Source organism: Plasmodium fragile (genome assembly GCF_000956335.1).
Source record: "Plasmodium fragile strain nilgiri unplaced genomic scaffold supercont1.31, whole genome shotgun sequence".
In the NCBI taxonomy this organism is placed as follows: domain Eukaryota; phylum Apicomplexa; class Aconoidasida; order Haemosporida; family Plasmodiidae; genus Plasmodium; species Plasmodium fragile.
In genome coordinates, this window is record NW_012192611.1 from 26,402 (window position 1) to 44,907 (window position 18,506).

An 18,506-nucleotide genomic window follows, 5' to 3' on the forward strand; every position below is an offset into this window, starting at 1 on the left:
AAAAAAAAAAAAAAAAAAAAAAAAAATATTCGCATGAACGACGGTGTGGACATAATATACCACGTGAACGCCAAAAGGGGAGAAACTAAAAGGGAAGGAGTGCCCCCTCTGCCTTCCCCCCCCCTTAACACACACATACACACATGTGTTCGCGCATGCGTATGCGTGTGCCCCTGGTGAGGCCTACTTGTTGGTTGGCTCATAGAGCGGAATCTCGTTGTAGAGAAAGGGGTCCTGCAAGCTGTGCGGCATATCAATGACATTCTTGTACTTTCTGTTTTTCTTATATATAAAGGTGGGGTAGTAGAGGTAAATTTTGTCCTTAAATTTGTTAAAGGCCCTTCCCTTGGCGTCGGAAATTTTAATAATTTTATTCTTGTACCCACCAATGGGGCCCTTTATGAACAGCAGATTTTGCAAGCTGTTAATTCGAAAAAGTTTGTTGTTGCTGCATTTGACGAGGTTCTTCTCCCCTATGTGAGTATTCATTTTTTTGTTCCTAAAGACAATGTTAATCGTTTTGCCCATAGAGACACTACCTAAGCTTCTATGTGCTTTACTTTCCGTGCCATGTGAAGCATTTTTACCACTAAAGTTCCACCTCTGCATGGCCCCACAAAAACCCTTATTCTTTATAGTAGAGCTAATGAACAAATTTTGGCCTGGGGAAAAATGCCTCGCGGAAAATTTGTGTTGTACAGGGAGAAAGCAATCACTGGTACATTTGAATTCTCTTATTTTATGAATAAACCCTAATTTCCTTTTTATATAATTACCAATGTTATTTTTACTCTGCTTAATCACATTCATATTTCCTATTCCTATTTGCAAGGCTTCGTATCCATTCTTCGTAATATTCTTTTGATTCAGGACATAGCAGTGGTTTATTTTTGCAACTGTCACTGCGTGCTTCACGCCCCACACATCCCATATGCTCATACAACCCACTTTGTACGCCAGCAATCCTGTCCTCCTGCTGTTCCACAATGGATAGACCTTTTCAATTTTGTCATCTTCTTTTTTCTCTTCATACTCTGCTTCCTCCTCTGTATTTATTTTGTAATTGTACTTTTCGTTTAGCAGTTGTAATCGCCTGACCCATTTGGAGGCGTAAAAGGTTCGGCGAGATGTAACCCACAGTGTGCTGGGTTCTCCCAAAGTGGGTCTCCCCCCTCTGCGCAAAATACGATTCATTGTTGGCAGCTCCCCCAAGTAGAGAGCCCACACTAGGGGGGGTGGCAAAAACAAAATTGGAAAAATCACAATCTGGTTCAATACGCTTTGTTTGGCTGTTACAAAAAAGAAAAAAAAAATTGTGTAAATCCCGCTTTGCACCGCGTAACAAGTTTGTGGGGAGTCAATTCCACCATCGACGCTGTGCCGCGTAAGCCGCTCCCTGGTACCTTTGCATCACTTTTGTTTGTCCCTCCGTCCGCGGGGGTTCCAGTCCCATCGGCATAGTGCCATATGGGGAAAGCCAACAAATTGTGCACGTCGAGATGCAGGCACTTTTTGCACAGAACCCGAAGAATGTGTAGAAAAAAAAGGTTAAAAAAAAAAAGGAGAAAAAAACCTCAACACCGTGACGTGCTATATGCTAACTCACCGCGCCAAGGATCTCACCCGAGTGGGGCGTCCCATGGAGAGCCTACAGGGGTAGCCTTCCATGCGGCGTTGGCATCGAGCCAGGGGAACCGCTCTTGCCCAACCACAAATCGACAAACGGAGGGGAAAACCATAGGGCCCATTTCCTCCTACAACTTCACATTTGCATTTAGAAAGAAAAAAAAAAAAAAAAAAAGTTCAGTTGGCGGGGGTTGGTCCTCTCAACCTTTTTAACCAACATTAATTGCCACGCCTAAGGGGGAAGTTTTATTTCACGTCCTTCACAACGCACAATTGTAAAAGATGCGAATGACTTCTTTTCTTGGGGTGTGCCAGGAGGAGACGTGCACAGCCCGGTGCCTCTAAAATGATGTGCACAAATGTGTCATGTGCGTCACGTGTGTCAAACAAGCCAATACACAGACGCAGAAGAGAATAAGTGTAACTCATATAGGCCCACGACCTCCGCGCAGGGGAGACAACCCCAGGGGGGTCATCATGTACAAAATAACGACTCGTTTATTTCTTGAAATTTTTTTTTATCCTTTGCGAACATTTCCGCGGCTGCGTGGTTGAAGGGGTCCTCCGTTGAGGGTTCCTGCAAGGGAGGCACGAAAAGCAAAGAAGAAAACGCGTGAGTTCCCCACTTTGTCCAGTGCAAACGTATTAACATAGGTCCACCGCTAAATGAAATAGGCAGACGCTTCAAATTAGAAACGCTTCTCTGCTATGGGGTCACAACTGCTGCTCGTCACCACATGGTGCAACTGTACATTTAGCAGGAGCAGCAGTCCCAGGATCAGCATTTGTAAATTTATGATGGGGTTCCATTCGAGCTTTAGGACGTTCAAGCAGACATTTCCGCGATCGTCAATGTTGGGGTGGAATATCTGCACAGAAGGGGGGGAAAAACAGGATGTCACAAAAGGTCTTGTACGTGGGTGTACATGTATATATATGTGTGTGTACGCATGTATATTATGTGTGTATATTTTTTGTGTCCCCCACATGTGCACGTCCATTGAGGCAAAATCACCTTGCTCTGGCACGTTATTTTTGGTGGTGCGATTGGGTAAGTGTCCTTAAAGAGGATGACAAAGTTGACCGTCTTCCCTCTGAAGTAACTCTCCTTGGGGGTCACCGATATGGCAATTTCCTTCAAACTGTCTTCATGAACTTGGTGCAGTTGGATGCCATCAATGGGGTCCAGGTCCAGGAGTTCTTCGTAGAGGGGGCAGAAAATGGTGGCATGACATGTTGAGAGGTAGAGCGGGGGGGTTTGCCGAAGGGGTTATGTTGTAGTCTCCATTGCAATGCACAATACACCCTCAATGTGTGTTAACCCCCAGGGGTAGAATACACAAAAAGGTACTCTCTCTCCTCCTGGGCACTCCTCAAATGATTGGTATTTTTGTCTTTATTTTCACTCGACCATATGGACTATACCTTTCTGTAGCACTAACTCGAAGGGCTTCAACTTCTTCCCACTGTCGTTACTCATTTTTCATCTTAAATTTATTCCAAAGGCAATTAACATTTGGCACAAGGTACTGCGAGCTATAATAAGCTAGTGACTCTGTAGAGAAAATTTTGTCGCTTCCTTTTCATGACGAGGACAAGGATCATGTTAACTTGTTCGCAATTAAAAAATATTTTTTCACATTTTACAATGGTGCGTGAACCGTCAAGTGGCGAGCGTAACCATAAAGAGAGGTGAATTCCTTTCCCCACCCCAGTGTGCCAACTCGATTGGGAATTTTTGCTTGCTGTCCCGTTGCACTATGGATCAGTGCACTCGGTGAACAACTAGTGCAGAGATGAGATGGCGGAGGAATTGCCTCCGTGATATATAACTCACTGTGTGCTTTTTCCCCCCATGAGGGACAAATTCATTTTTTTTTTTTATATGAGTGGAGGTTGTTCCCTCTGCTAGATATGATACTTATACACGTATGCAGATAATCGCTGCACAGGGTAGGAGGTTAAAAGGAGGCACAAAATTGCAATGTGCCATGCATGACATTGTGGCCGTTGCAGTGATGCCTGTCGTGTCATGCAAAGAACGCGCTACCTAGTCTTATGGAGGGGATGCGGAGGGGGAGTCAGCAGGAAGGGACCCATAAGGAACCTCACAACAGACCAAGTGGGAGACTACAAAAGGAAGAAGAGCGCCTTCGAAATGTGGAAATGCCATAGCGCAGAAACATACACAGCCGACTTATCATTTCATGATAGCTTTAAAATTAGTGAAGATAAAAAATTGCTCCTCAGCACAAGAGTAAGCAAATATAAGAACGTGAAAAATACAAACATCAAATATGTGTTTCTCTTTCTAACGTTTAGCCAGCCATGCTGCAACCATTTTATGTGTAAAACGAACCCGAAGAATGGAATCCCCACACAGGTGCTAGCCAAACTCAACTACCTCCTCTTGATAAAGAAAATACTCTCAAATGATTCTACACAAAATAGGTTCGTAAATTTTCTCTACTTGAATTATGTGTTACCGAGGAGGCAAAGAGATGCAGTTTTACTCGATGAGGAAGTGAAGGATGACACGTACGTTGGTTCTCCCCCGGATGGGTACCCTCCCCCGTCTGGTACGAAATTTCGGGAAAGGGATCACACTCAGAGGAGTTCGCAGGATGGCAATTTCCACCAACAGAAACATACCAATTGGGTTGAGCCCCCCCGACGCTTGACCAATTTCAGCCTAAAAAAAATGAGGCAGCTGTTCCAAAGAGGAGAGTACGAAATTGTTATACACAGTAACATAAAGAATAGGCTCCTGAAGCACGTTTATGTGGACGACCTAGATGGCCAAATAAAGACGCAGATTAATTACCTGAACATGTTTCTCAACCAAGCGACGGACAAAACGATGCTACTACAACTGTACTCCTTTGTGGAATATTTTTTTGACCAAATGGGGAATCAAGCGAACGAGTTTTTATTTTTCCTGGACAGACTAGCCGATAATCTATTACCCAAAATGAACCTGGTAGATGTAGCCTTCATCTTTCACATGCATATAAAGTTGAATTATTACAATCATTTGTTTTTATTTATGTTGGTACGAAAAATGGAGCTTCTTTTCCATTCCATGTTGACATATTCAGAAGGGAATGAAGAACTAGCAAATTTGTACATGCGCAAAATAAAGTATAACCAGAAATCCCTTGTCATTTTTTTTCATTCCTTAACAAATTATTTTTTTTACCTGAACCAACTTGAAGGCGGGACCAGATACAAAGACAAACAGATACACATCAAACGTTTCCTTTATGGAAAACTGGGGGCACTGCACGTCCTGCAAAACTTGGAGCGAAATTACCAATCGTATTCTGTACTAGACTACACCTTGGTTTTTGCCTCCCTCAACAAATTGGGCATACAGAATAAGCTACTCAGTTCGGTTCTACTAGACTATATAGATAAAATGGGATCCTTGCTGCCGACAAATGGTAATTCGAAGAAAGGAAGACTCAGCCCCTTGACCACTGCCCTCAGTGGGGGAGGCAACCTGCATCTGTATGCCTCCCTTTTGAGCACCTTTACAAAGTGCTTCACATCGTATCAATACTGCAGGGATGAATACGAGAAGGTCATGCGGGTGTTACTTATCCTGTTTGAAAATGGCCTCTGGGTTATCTCCAAATTGTTCGTCAGTGAAGGGAAGTATGTGCTTTGCTCCCCCCGATGTGACTACGACATGGGCGGTTTCAGGGGGCCTTTTAACAGAAGCCACTCATCCGTGGAGGAATTTCCCTCACAAAATGTTACATCTCAAATGGATGAACAGATTACAAGCGACAATGCACCAACCTGTAACAATGATCCCCCCAGGGGGGCACATTTACATGAAGAACCTACCTATGTTGCCTTCATTAGGGTTTTACAGATGGAGAGGAGAAAAAGCAAAGTGTGTAATATATGGGAGGAACCCCCGTCACAAGAAGCATGCAATAAAAGTAACCTGTCAGGTGGAGAAGGGAATTCCCCAGATAGACCCGTCCACCAGACCGAAGTAGAAATAGAAACAGATAGCCATTGCAAAACTGTATACCATGTGAAAAAGGTCCGAGCTAACATCAAGTACATCGTTAATTGTCTCAACTCGACCTACAAATTGGTTAACAACTTCATTGAAGTGTTTCAAATTAAAGAACACAGCAAGCAGTTCAACCGAATTGGTCTGTACAATTTTACCAATAAGCTCATTTATAAGAAAAAAAAGGTCCATTGTCCTGGAGATTATTTGCATAAGCTGCACAGCTGTACTGTGCATGGAAGCAGGCTGTTCGACTACCCAGACGGGGGGGTGCACATAAATCGGTTGTTTATGTGCGCCTATTTGAAGAGTTTCCTGCTCTGTGATTTGGTTAATGTGTATGTAGGGGGAATGGTCGAGGGGTTACATGATGTGATGCCTCCAAAGAACGAAGTAACGAACGCAGTAACGAACGCAGTAACGAACGAAGCAACGAACGCAGTAACGAACGAAGCAACGAACGAAGCAACGAACGAAGCAACGTTCTTCTCCCAGCTGGCCGCAAACACCCTGGGGGCCATTCAAAATTTGAAGCTGCTACGGTACGACATTTTTGCTAACATCGCACACATCCTCAGAAGGAAATACTTCAAACTGGACGTGGTGAATGTAGGAAATATAATTCACTCGTTCGCCTCCGTCAAGTTGAGGGATGTGCAGATAATCGAGCTTCTAACCAACCAGTTGGTATCTCACGCAAATGACAACCTGGGCAGCGACCACGAGATAGGTGAGCAGACACTCAGCAATGTCTCCATCTCCCTATTAAAAATTGATTTGCCGAGCGAAAAATTTAACGAAATTGTTTTCAGAAATTACAAAAGGGTCCAATCTCTGCACTCACTCATAAATATCACCCTCTACTTATGCTACTACAATTTCATCAGTTCATTTGTGCTACAAAATAATTTTACTCACCTTTTCAATCGTGTGAATATAGCAGATATGCACATGTTGACCGTCCAAAATCAGACACAGTTACGCCTCATCGCTCTTTTAACTCTGTATGTGCATCAATATTCTGTTGCGGAGGCAGAGAAGTGGGAAGGTCCAAAAGGGGCAAGGACCACCAATGAAAAGATTTGCACCCATTTGAATGAACTTCGAAACGTCCTTCAAATCTCACAAAGTAACCAAGGACAAACTCACACCACGGAAGAGATGTACAACGTGGCACACGTGGCAGGGGGAAGACAAAGAAGCGCATTTCCTAACTCAAGCTGCACAAATGCCGTCCCCTCCTCCATAAACATGTTCGAAATTTTGGCACATAAACGTATGAATAACCCACCAATGAAGACGACCCTGCTGTTAAGTGAGAGGGACTACTTAAACCTCCACTTAATCTCTGCATTTCCCTTTTCCGTACCTCCCATTGAAACTACCTCCAGCTTGCACGATGAAATATACGACGTCGTGGCGTCACTGCGTCTTCCACGTCGGCTGACCAAGGAGTTGCCACACTACCCCTACTGCGTCGATATAGTTCTCGCCTAGCGTTGTACGGGAGTATACATGGTCGCATCGGTTTGGAGCACTCTGTTTTGTGGTGCCGATGTGCGGCGCTGATTTGGCAGCGACCAACTTTACTCCTTTTTTTTTTTTTTTTTTTTTTTTGTACAAACAACTCTTCTTTTCCCTCCGAACTTTGCAACTTCCCACCATTTGAAAGCCCATCATCAGCGGTGAGTGCGGCTAAGGCAGTTACTCCCCTTTTCTTATGAAGACGCGTTAGTTTTATATATAAGCGAAGCGTTACTTTACATTTAAAAAAAATAAAAAAAAAAAAAAAGAAAACAAACACGGGCCCCGTCCGAGAGGCGTTTTCACCAAATGGATAACAAAAAAAAAGGTACACCAGACCGATTTACGCGTCAAAGAGGGGACAGTTCCCCCTGGTGCGGCGCGGCGGCTCTCTACTGCAGAGGACCGACAGGTGACCTCGCGGCGTTCGACTGTCCCTTGGCATCCTCCACATACTTCTTGTTCAATGAGCTGGTGTTTATTTTATTCGGGAAAACATTAAAGGTGATTAAATTGGCAGACTTATTTTGATATTCCACCATGAGGTACTGATGCAGTTGCCTCAAGTTCTCACTCTCGCACCACAACTGCCGTAGGGTTATTAAATTTATCATGTCCTTTTCTAATCTACTGTAAGCATAAAAATGAAACTGGTCGTCAGGATTGTTACTACATATATGACACATGACTAGATCTTTTTTTAAGTCACTCGTTTCGTTCTTCGTCTGTACATCAACATTCTGTTTGAACAATAAAAGGAGTTTACTTAGAATCGTCTTTCTCTTTTCATAAATCAATTGAGCATACTTGTCTAGGGCTTCCAAGCTCATGCTGTTTACATCTTCATTGATATATTTTTTTATTAACATGTCTTTATCTGCTGTGTATTTTGAGAGCAAAATGTTGTTAAGTATATTTTGCGTGTCTTCGCACAGGTTTGCTACATTTAGTGTGTTCAGGCAATTGTCTACCATGCTGTTCAGATTTTGCTGAAACTCTTTTGCGTGATCTCCAGGGGGGAACTCATTCTGTGCGACGTTTTGGCTTTCAACATTTACTGTCTGGGGGACTCCAAGTGTGTGGCACTCCTCCACGCTGACGTTGTTAATGTTGATCGCGTCGGTTGGGTTGTTCTCGCCGTACTGGTTGAAGCTACTTTGGCCGTAATTTTGGCCGTAGTTTAGGCCGTAATTTGGTCCTGGGGCGGATAATTCGTTGGAGATTTTTTCGACTAAGTTGCCATTGTTAGGCATACCCACATCCCCGTGCACACCGAGCATTGCCACGTTGCAGTATTCACCACTACTACTATGAATTGGAGGTGCGCCTGGAGGACTGTTCATATCGTTTGGCATTTTATCAAACGAAGTTTCTTTTGTGTGTAGATGTAGAGTCGACATATTTCTTGTGGGGTGGTCTATGTTTTCCTTCCCCATGCAAATCGTACCTTCTGTGTCACAATTGATAAAAAGGCTGGTGCCTTTCGTGGTTCTCTCCTTTATGCCGATGAAGGAGTTGCTCATGTCAGGTTGGCTGTAATCGTAACTCATTTGGTGACCCATGCCTGCAGCGGGGTTGTTTGCATGTTGGCTGCTTTGGTTCTTCTCCTGCTCATTAAATGTGTTCTGTACGCTCTGCTGAAGCAACCTGTTCGCGCTCTCAGATGTGTTGGAGATGGCATCGTAAAATATGTTATCGCTATCTCTGTTCTTTTCCCTCTCATTGACGTGACGGATGTGCACATTGTCGGGGTTGTTTCCGAGGGTATTATTACACACCGCGCTACCGGCACCAACATTATGCTTCGTGCTTGTCGCGTTCCCGCGGGACATCGTGCCAGTGCCACGGAAGAAGGCCCTCTCCTTCAGACGGTCCCGTTCGTTCGAGAAATTGGTTAACTTGCTACCAACGCTGTGCCGGAGCACTTGCACATCGGCCTTCTTCGTTTTGCTGGACACCCCGTCGCAGCTGCTCCTGTTCTTTACCACACCCTGTTTCGCATTCTTCCTGCAAGCCAAAAACATATTTTTATCATTCCTGTTCAGGTTGCAATTCATCTCGTCTAGGGAAGAGAAATCCGATGTGTCCGAGAAAGCGTAATTTTGCTGGGTGAAATGTTGCTGCCTGCAGATACTATCATAATTGGTGTTATTGCTTTTAAAATTTAAGAGGCTTTTTTTCTTCTTTTTTTTTTGCGCTAGCTTATCCATATCGTTGACTGAGTTGTACTTGGTCTGGTTGGTGGTCACGCCGTCCTGATTTTTCACAAGGTGTTTTGCGTTCCGGGTTGGGTTGATGAGACCACTGACAATTCCACTTCCACCACGCCGTTCCTTCAATTCGTTTGACTTGATGTTAGCCCTTCCTCCCTGCATGAGCGAATTCGATTTCATAGCTGCGCCCTCCGCCTCAGAAGTGTTCATCTCTCCACTTCTAGCTTCCAAAATGCTAATTTTCTCGCCATTCGGGTCTTCCTCTTCGGTAGTATTCATTTTATGCTTGAAATTTTTAACACGCGAAGAGTACCTTAGCGTATTCAGTGTCTGTTCACAGCAACTAATGGTGGGGGAAATATTTGCAATCATGATGCTCTTAGATTTCCCAACAAAGATATCTCTTAACACTTTAGTTAGTTCTGAATCCCTAAATGGAATATGGTGTTTGTCAGAGTCCATAGCCCTGATACATTCCTTCAGAGCTAACAAGGATCGATTAATATTAGCTCCATCTGTTTGTGTTTGTTTATTTTGAGCAACGGTATCTGCACCCCTTTCACTGCCTGCCAAATCTATAAAGGCAATTTTTCCCAATGAAACATTCTTATGTATGTCTTTCAAATCGATATTCAAAATAGCATGTGATCTAGAGGACTCATCATTTTGAGAATTCACTCCTATTTTTCGTAACATGACTCCATCAATCATTTTTGAAATTAATTCCTCTTTTGAATAAACTCTTAAAATTTTGAGGTCCTTCACAACTACCTCTTTCTTCCCATTCTCCAAAGCAGCCACCATTTTCCTCTTTTGTAACAAATCGTATAATTTCCCACAATAAATTTCATAAAAGGAAATGAAAATTCCTTTCGTGTTATCATTATCGTATAGACTTAAAAAGCTAAAAATATCTTCAGCTGCGTATTGGAAAATTCCTGGCGTTTCACTTTGACCATAGGGTTGAGACCCTAACATGGTATACGTCTTTCCACTCCCTGTTTGTCCATATGCAAAACATGAACAAACACAATTATTTTCAAAAATGTCCACTATTAAAGGTTTGATTGTATTTATATAAACGGTAAAATTATCAACTGTGTCATCAAATACTTTATCAACAATGAATTCGTGTCTCTCCACATATTTGGTCAGATCTACTTTGTATCTTGGCTCGTCTATGCATATGGTACAATTATCCTTCACTGTGATTATATCATTGTCTTTTTTTTTTTTTTCTAACTCACTGATCGGTCTTTTTCTTACAACCACTTTAATTTTCCCATTCATACTTTTCCCTCTACTTTTTGACTTCTGACCCAGGTTCAGGCTCTTCTGTGGGTATACCTCACTCTGCCAAAAATGGATATGTGTGGGGGTGGGGGGGAGATATGAAGAAGCAAATGCTATGCCACTTACACGCTAATAAAAAGCATGCGCATGTGGGGTTGGGGGTACAGGGGTCACATATCATTATGAAGAGATACGCGTAACCATTTCGCCCCCTTTTCATTACCTTATTCTTCACCATGGATTGCCTCTTCTGTTGCATCGTTTTTTTATTCATGATTGTCAAATGTTAAGAAAAGGAGATTGAACTTTGCGTTCGTCTGGTTCAATCGACAAGAGATGCCTTCACCAAAGAACTCATACGGCATGCTCCTGTTTTGCTATGTTACTCTATGCTTGTCTGGTGCCAAATGACACGGAGAGAATTATCGCCTCGTACCACTTGTAGGATTGCCTCCCGTTGCTCCCGTGGGGGGAAAAAATCTCTCCACGAGGTGTACAGTCGACGCGCTAACAACTAGCACGAAATGTCTTGGTTAGACGGGGACGCAATTTTAATTAGCGCAAAAAAAAAAAAAAAAAATTGCGTGGACAATGGCGGTTCGCGTTTTATCAAGCTGTGGGCAAGCGGGCCCTATGATGCAGTTGTTATGATGAGGACGTTTTACTTTTAAGTCGTCCTGAGGGGTACCTTCTAGTAAGCACCTCATGGAAGGACTTTCTCAAATGCCCTTTTCCATAGGCAGAGAAATCACTCCAAAAAAGTGCAAAGCGAAATAATCGGATACGAATAAAACGGGGGAAGCCAGGTGACGGAGGCTGCCACTTGCAAGCGTGCACGTATAGCTGCACATATAGGTATGTATACATTTATATGTGTACTTGCGGGGGCGGCAGAATGAGGACTACCCCCGCACTGTTCCCGAACTGCTACGTGCGCAGCGCACTAGGAGTGTGTGAGCTCGGGCTAACTAACTGCATTAGACTACGCTCAAACGAACTGAATTCAATTTAATAAATTATAAGGTTAATATATGAGATGAATGCATCCAATGCGGCGGGACACCCTCTCTCTACTTCCCCCATGTGAGCCATTTGCAAAAAGGGAAAAAGGGCCAACTGGCGAAGGGGGCACACTCGCAAAAAAAAAAAAATGTACACCTCCTAGATGATGCTCTTGCGAGTGAAATGAAGGGAAATTTTTTCACTTGTGTGGGAAAAAAAAAAAAAGGAAAAAGAAAAGGGAAAAAAAGGGGGAAAAAAAAAGGAAAAAAAGCACAAGGGCAAAATTCAAAAGGGAAATCTGCCCAAGGAAATTCACCAAAAGGACATTCACTAAATGCAAGTCCGCCTGGAGGAAATTCACATAACGCTCATCCATCCAAACAAATTTAACCAAACCATGTGCAACAAAGGAAGGATAGCAGCAAAGAACGAGGGAAAAAATAAGCTCAACATAAAATGCCAAAATTGTATTTACACTTTGCGAGCCAAGGAAGGGTCTGCCTACCAACATAGTATTGTCAAATTGGGTAATCTCGTGCAAAAAAAAAAGGGTTTACATTTTACGGAGCATCATTTTTTTTTTTTTTTTTTTTTTTTTACCATTTAGAAATAGAAATTGTCACGTATTTTTTTTTTTTATTCCTTTTGCATTTCCATTGCATTTCCATTTCATTTCCCTCGTTTTAAACATACAAACTCCTTCTTCGTGTAGACAATTGCGGCAAGAAAAAACTCAGCCGTGGGTACCTTATTGGCCAAGTTCCATTTCCACCCCTCTTGGGACATTCATTCCAGGGAACACAATTAACCAATCGCATGATGACCTAACTCGGAGTGGACACTTGCAGGTGCGTGCGCGTGTGTAGGAGTTTGCGACGGAGGCAAGCTGTGCCAAGGGGTCCAAAGGAAGTCCATATGTGAATGTATGCATTTAGAAGTGCACAACTGTTGGGGGCATACTTGCGAGGGCGTTTTTACACAAGTCCCTGCCCCACGCGACTTCCCCCCCCCTGATTTTTCCTGTGTCCGAGTTTTACCGCTGAGGAGCACATTCTTCACGTTTAAAAAGGTGTAAATGTGAAACTTTGGCAACTGGGGCGTGGCAACGCGAGAAGGAACACACTGTGAATATGCAAAAGTTAAGGGACAAAAGAAAAAAAAATTTTTTTTTTCTCTTTAGTGCTCAACTGTACGTACACCCCCCCGTGTATGCACATATATGCCGCTTCCTCCACGAGGAATACACATATGAGTGTGTGTAGAGGCCAACCGGACCCCACCCGTAAAAATAAACCATGTGGGAATACCCATTTGGCCAACACATAAACGCGCGAGGCGAACAAGATTACACACAGTGCATCACCCCCATGGATTTAAGGGACCACTACAAAAATTACAAACATAGCAGTAGCAACAAACAAGTGAAGGAAGTTGTTCGTAGAAATGCCAAACGGGTGCGTGATGTGGTCCTGACGAGTTGGCTACCCCAGCGGATGGATCCGCATATAAACAATAAGGATGCCAAAATTCATCTCAACAACCCTACAGGAGGAACAGAAGCCATTTTATACGTTGACTTCATATACACACAACTGATCAGACATACATATGTGTTGTTACATTCGCTAAATGTAAACAAAAGGAAGGGAAAACAATTCAACTTTAGCAAAATTTTTACATACAAATATAATTATAAGCCGTGTGAACAGCACCAAGTTGGCAAATATTTGAAGCATTACAACATAAGCAATGATCTCGCAGGTTGTGCCAACTTTTTTATATATTCCTGGGCGGGAGAAAAAAAAAAACAAAAAAGAGAAACAAAAATAGAAACAGAAACGGAAAAACAGCAGCGTGAAAATGAGGCCAACTTTAACATGTGCATATATTTACCAACAAAAAAAGAAGTGGACATTTTATTCATCCTCCAAAAATTGCAAAAATATTTTTATTTTAATTTATATGTTCCAGTAGTCACCGAGCAGAATAGCATGATTTTTTTCCCATTCGATTTACACAATAATTTATTAGTCAAACACAGGTTTGGAATTTTCGTGCCCTATTTATATTTGCACCATTGCGCTGAAAGGGGGACAAACGGGGGCAGCAATTTACACCTGAATTTAAGTCCAGCCAATTTGGTCAAGGATACATTATACAATTTTTCCTTCACGGAAAGGCAAAATATTTTCTTCATTCCTCTCCTTGCATATAATAATTATGGTGCGCGTGTTGGCAGTGGAAAGGGCTACTACGATAGAGCATTTAATAAGCAGGGTGGGGAGGACGTGGAGGAAAAAAAAAACGTAAAAATTTCTCTCTCCTTAGAGGCACTTCTGTACGAAATTGACTTTTTGGAGCCCACGGATATCCTCCTGGATTATGTAGTAAATGAGAGGGGCGTCTACCACTTCGTCTCCTGACGCATCAAATTTGGCTTGCATATTTTGGTGCGCGTTTTCGCGTTTTTTTTGCCCTCCTTCCTTTGCGTGTTTCCCTTTGTGGGTTCGTCATCGGGCAGGAGACTTCTGCACAGGATCAGGGGGAGGAATCAACCGGTGAGGGGACTATTTTACCGGTTCAAATTTATCGCACGGAAAGACAACACACATGGATAATCTGCGCAAAGGGGTTCGTCGCATATGCCTTTATAAAGCCAACCGTCTAAGCCGCCTTACAATAACCCCTCCCCCATGCGACGGATGCAAACTACACAGAGCGGACACTTCAACGCCCGCCCCGCCTAAAGCATGTTCTCAAATCAGATTTACCCATCACCAGGCCCTTGGCACCTTAAACCGTTGTCCTCAGAATGGAGCTCCAGCATATCTGCGTTGTAACAGGGAAGAAACGGGTGAAAAAAAAAAAAAGATACACAGGTAAGCGTAAGGGAGAGTGTATCACCTAATTAGGGATACCCCTTCCGGACAAACATGGCACTAAAACAAATAAAGTCAAAACTGTGCACTGCTCAACTTTATGCGACAAACTACCTGACTCGCTAAATGAGAAACTTTCCTCTCTGTGATTCTGAAAAAAACGGGATTGGCCATAAAAAGGATTAATACACACGTGAATGAAAATCGGACAGGCAAGTAGACCCCTCCGTCCAAATGCTTAAAGTGTAGAGCAAGAAATTTCACAGAGGTGAAGAAAAAATGGGCACTTACCTCCCTAATGTGTGCAGCCAACTCTTTTAAGATTCTTTCCTTGTTCTCCAAATCTTCTTCCAGCTTTTTAGCATCTTCGATAAAAAAAAAAAAAAAAGTAAGCCATTTTAGGTGGATAACCAGAAGACAGGGGTATATGTTAAAATGTAAATTTTTTTTTTTTTTTGAGGGGGGGACGATGGACTCCTCCACGCATTTGCGTAGATATACCTTTGTTGGTGGTGTGTTGTTCGAAAGGCTCATCTAACTCCTCTTTCTTCTTCTCCCTCTTCTGTTCAGTGCTGTACGGGGGATGATGACAAGGAAGTGTATTATATCGTTGCAAAGGGCATCCCGGTAGAGGGGGACCGCCTACTTGCAAAAAGCTTCTTCTCTGCACAGCAAGTGTAGCACACTACAATTTACCCGTCGCAGTTGGCGTAACTCAGGAGCATATTAAAGATAGGCATGTTCAGATCGAACGGCTGGAAAATGGACAAAATGGTCCACAACTTGCGGCTGGGATACTTTTGCCTCAATTTATGAATGTTCCTCAGGAGTGCCTCAAAAAATGGCAAATCGCAAAACTTGGAGCAGCTGATGGAATAAACCAAGGTATACAAATCTCGGTAAGTAAAATGTACCAACTCAGGGAATAAAATGGAATTTAATTTAAACAAGTAAGTCTTCTTTTTTTTCGAAAAAAAAATTTTAGATATGCTTATGTACAGTAAAATTTTATCCTTTTTGTTTAATAACTTGAAATCATTTGAGAATATTTCATTCAGGCAATTTGTCCACAACGAATTGACACCGTCATCCACATGAACCGCATTGTATTGTATGCTCATCAAGTGCATGAACTGAATCAGAGTAGATGGAGTCAACGATACCTCTGGCAATTTTTTGTCCAATGCTCCCACACGAATGAACAGTTCCTCCAATTTATTAAAAAGTGTCTTACAGAAAAGGTTGTAAGGTAGACAACTGAACATGTAATTGGTAATTATGCGTATCGTTTCTGCTTCCATGTGGGGTGCAAAACGACCATGTGATATTCCCCCATTTGAATTTCTTCCCACTGATGTTATTTTGTTATAATTTCTTATCAACTTGTTTAGGGAGCAAACTAGGGCGTTGTTCAGGAAGTAAATCATGTAGACGATTTGCCGCGTCATCACATCTTTATCCTCCGTTGCCATGGAGAGGTTGCTCAGTTTTGCGGTTTCTGTGCGCGCACTGGGTGTGTCTTCCCGTTCATTACCTACGTCCACTTCTCCTATCTGCGCCGCTTCACTGCAGGTGGTCCCCCCTCTTGGCCACCCCTCCCTCTGACACTCAAATTCGTATATATTAAAGTAGTGGTAAAAATGGCCAGTGATGTAGGTCACATTGTTTCCCAACAGAAAGGCCAGCTCAGTGTTGCTCCGTGTGCCCACGACCTCCGAGCACATGTCAACGAAGGATGAAGTGTCCAGAGGATACTCATTCTTGTTCATCATTTTGAGCTTATTCACCATGTCAATATCTTTTTCGGCGTCCCTGTTATTTTTCTCAGTTTTAATCTTTGCTGCATTCATTATGGAGGTTAATAATTCTGTGTGCTTGCATAGACGCACCATGGATATGCGCCTATTCGTTTTATGCCTTACATATTTTAACATAAATGTCATTAGGAGGTACAAGCTATTCGTTCGAATATTTACCTTGCTGTTCAGGTAGGAAATATTCAAAAGGTACATCGAAATGGTACTTACTAACGAAGCGTTTAACTTTTTCACAAAAAAATTGGTGACATCCTCGTCTAGTTCATCATCATCGAGGCTGTTGTTTTTCCTTTTTTTTAAAATTGTACAATAGTAGTTAAATGCGTTTTTATGATCTATCCATTCGATGAGTTTTTTCTGAATGTTCTGTCTCCCTGTACCACTGCCAATGGAACCGCTTCTCCCTGGGGGTAACCGTCCATCCTTCACATCGCCTCTCGTCAAGGTAATCCTCTCAGCGTAGCTGTTCGCAGGGAGACAGCTAAGGAAGAGCAATTTATCCCTCAACTGTAGGCCCGCTTCTTTCGTGATTACCTTTTCACACAAAACTTGAATCAGGTCATGCAGTTTATTTCCACCAACTTCCTTTTGTCCTTTTTTGTACGCCTGGCATAATGCATATAGTAACAACTTTCTATTATCCCCTATACAATTTATCAAGTTTGTAGTATTAACATTTTTACGGTCTAAATGAAGGTTAACTTTAACTGTTTTTTTTGTGCGTTCGTCTATTTTTCTTTTCCTTTCCCTTCTTGGGATTTCGCCCCAAGCGATTCTGTTGCGTAGAGTTGTAGCAAAAAACCTTTTCTTCTTCACCCCATGGCGCCTCGCGATTGGCCACGTTATTATGGACGCAGAGCGCAACAGACTATTCATGTCATCCTACCTTTCAGTAAAAATGTACTTACACAGTGTGGGACATTTTTTAAGGTCCCTCTCTGGAAAGAAACTAAAAAAAAAAAGACTTTTCAAGTTTTGACGTCATAGGGGAAGAGGTTTATAGTAATGTATTCACATGTAGGCCGATGGGGGGTGCAGGATTCTTTTTCTCTTCGGTCCTTTCTCACGTGGACACTTTCAATTGAGAAAAGGTGGTGGTCGATACTAAACAAGTGAGCTAGAAAAAAGAAAAAAAAGAAATGCACCTGTTGATTTATATTTTTCCAAACAAGGAAATTCCTAAAAGGTGGTGATAACTTTAATGTACCATTCATGTCCTTCCCTTCACTTATGCGGGGGGGAGGGACAAAATCTGGATGCTGTCATCTTCTCTACATCTGCGGACGCCCCTTTATGTGTGCATATATTTCGCTCACCTGACTACCGCTTCTCTTCAGTGTATCTTCATTTTTTTTTTTTTTTTTTTTTTCCTCTTCTCATTATCTGCGCCTAAATGGGCTGACTTTCAGCTTGTTGGCAATTTCGAAAAGGCAAAAATAAAAATGAAAAACGGGAGCACGGGATAGGGCGTGTAGGCTAAGATGCGTAAAAAATAAGCGAGGTGGCTGCAAAATGAAGGCGCAGCCGCTCCACGCAGAACTTGCCCCCACGCCGCGCTTGCTCCATTTTTGCGAGTGCGGTATAAGTGTCCCCCCATGTTTTCATTTCTTCCGGCTCTTGCCTTAACCGCAGCAATATTGCAATGTTTGGTTATAAGTCACGTTGCCGCCATGTCATTTGCTAGCACCGAGCTAAGTGCCCTTTGTTGCCCACGAAAACCAAAGGGATGAGTTTTATCAAATTTTTCAAGTCGTCGCCCTCCTTGACTCAGCATCCCATTTTGTAAATAACCCTTACGACCACGGCTTGTACCATGCAGATGAGGAACGACCTTGTAGAGTGAGTTGGGTTCCCATATTGCTTTTTCCTTTTTCTCCTTTTTCTGCTTCACCCTCTGTACAATCAAGAAGCACGAAGAGCTTCGAACGTACTTCGCGTGTGACTTTTTTTTTTTTTTTTTTTTTTTGTTTTTTCCTCTTTGTTTGTTCTTAGAGGATTGGAAGAGGAAAATTCGTCCAACTTTGGCATTATTTTTAAATAATATTTGAGGAAAAGGCTTGTATTTCCCCCCCTTTTTTTTTTCTCTCTCTCTCTCCTTTCCGCCTCTTTTTTTTTTTTTTTT

At 42.5% G+C, this 18,506-nt stretch overlaps 6 protein-coding genes across 6 annotated transcripts; 2 read left to right on the plus strand and 4 right to left on the minus strand.

The window, feature by feature from the left end:
* Positions 1-183: 183 nt before the first annotated feature.
* On the minus strand, positions 184-1,194 carry AK88_02929 (50S ribosomal protein L3; the record flags this gene model as incomplete). The annotated part of the gene is made up of 1 exon (XM_012480552.1): positions 184-1,194. One exon carries the CDS (start codon positions 1,192-1,194, stop codon positions 184-186), a length of 1,011 nt encoding a protein of 336 aa, XP_012335975.1.
* Positions 1,195-2,101: 907 nt separating this feature from the next.
* Positions 2,102-3,106, minus strand: AK88_02930 (uncharacterized protein; the record flags this gene model as incomplete). The annotated part of the gene is made up of 4 exons (XM_012480553.1): positions 2,102-2,203; positions 2,379-2,495; positions 2,642-2,826; positions 3,052-3,106. 4 exons carry the CDS (start codon positions 3,104-3,106, stop codon positions 2,102-2,104), a joined length of 459 nt encoding a protein of 152 aa, XP_012335976.1.
* Positions 3,107-3,658: 552 nt separating this feature from the next.
* AK88_02931 (uncharacterized protein) lies at positions 3,659-7,153 on the plus strand (the record flags this gene model as incomplete). The annotated part of the gene is made up of 1 exon (XM_012480554.1): positions 3,659-7,153. The coding sequence occupies one exon, from the start codon at positions 3,659-3,661 to the stop codon at positions 7,151-7,153; it is 3,495 nt and encodes a 1,164-aa protein (XP_012335977.1).
* Positions 7,154-7,572: 419 nt separating this feature from the next.
* Positions 7,573-10,960, minus strand: AK88_02932 (uncharacterized protein; the record flags this gene model as incomplete). The annotated part of the gene is made up of 2 exons (XM_012480555.1): positions 7,573-10,746; positions 10,910-10,960. The coding sequence occupies 2 exons, from the start codon at positions 10,958-10,960 to the stop codon at positions 7,573-7,575; spliced, it is 3,225 nt and encodes a 1,074-aa protein (XP_012335978.1).
* A 2,095-nt stretch (positions 10,961-13,055) lies between these two features.
* On the plus strand, positions 13,056-14,111 carry AK88_02933 (uncharacterized protein; the record flags this gene model as incomplete). Its single annotated transcript, XM_012480556.1, has 1 exon — positions 13,056-14,111. The coding sequence occupies one exon, from the start codon at positions 13,056-13,058 to the stop codon at positions 14,109-14,111; it is 1,056 nt and encodes a 351-aa protein (XP_012335979.1).
* Positions 14,112-14,455: 344 nt separating this feature from the next.
* On the minus strand, positions 14,456-17,260 carry AK88_02934 (uncharacterized protein; the record flags this gene model as incomplete). Its single annotated transcript, XM_012480557.1, has 5 exons — positions 14,456-14,517; positions 14,682-14,718; positions 14,859-14,932; positions 15,069-15,139; positions 15,264-17,260. 5 exons carry the CDS (start codon positions 17,258-17,260, stop codon positions 14,456-14,458), a joined length of 2,241 nt encoding a protein of 746 aa, XP_012335980.1.
* Between the last annotated feature and the right edge of the window lie 1,246 nt (positions 17,261-18,506).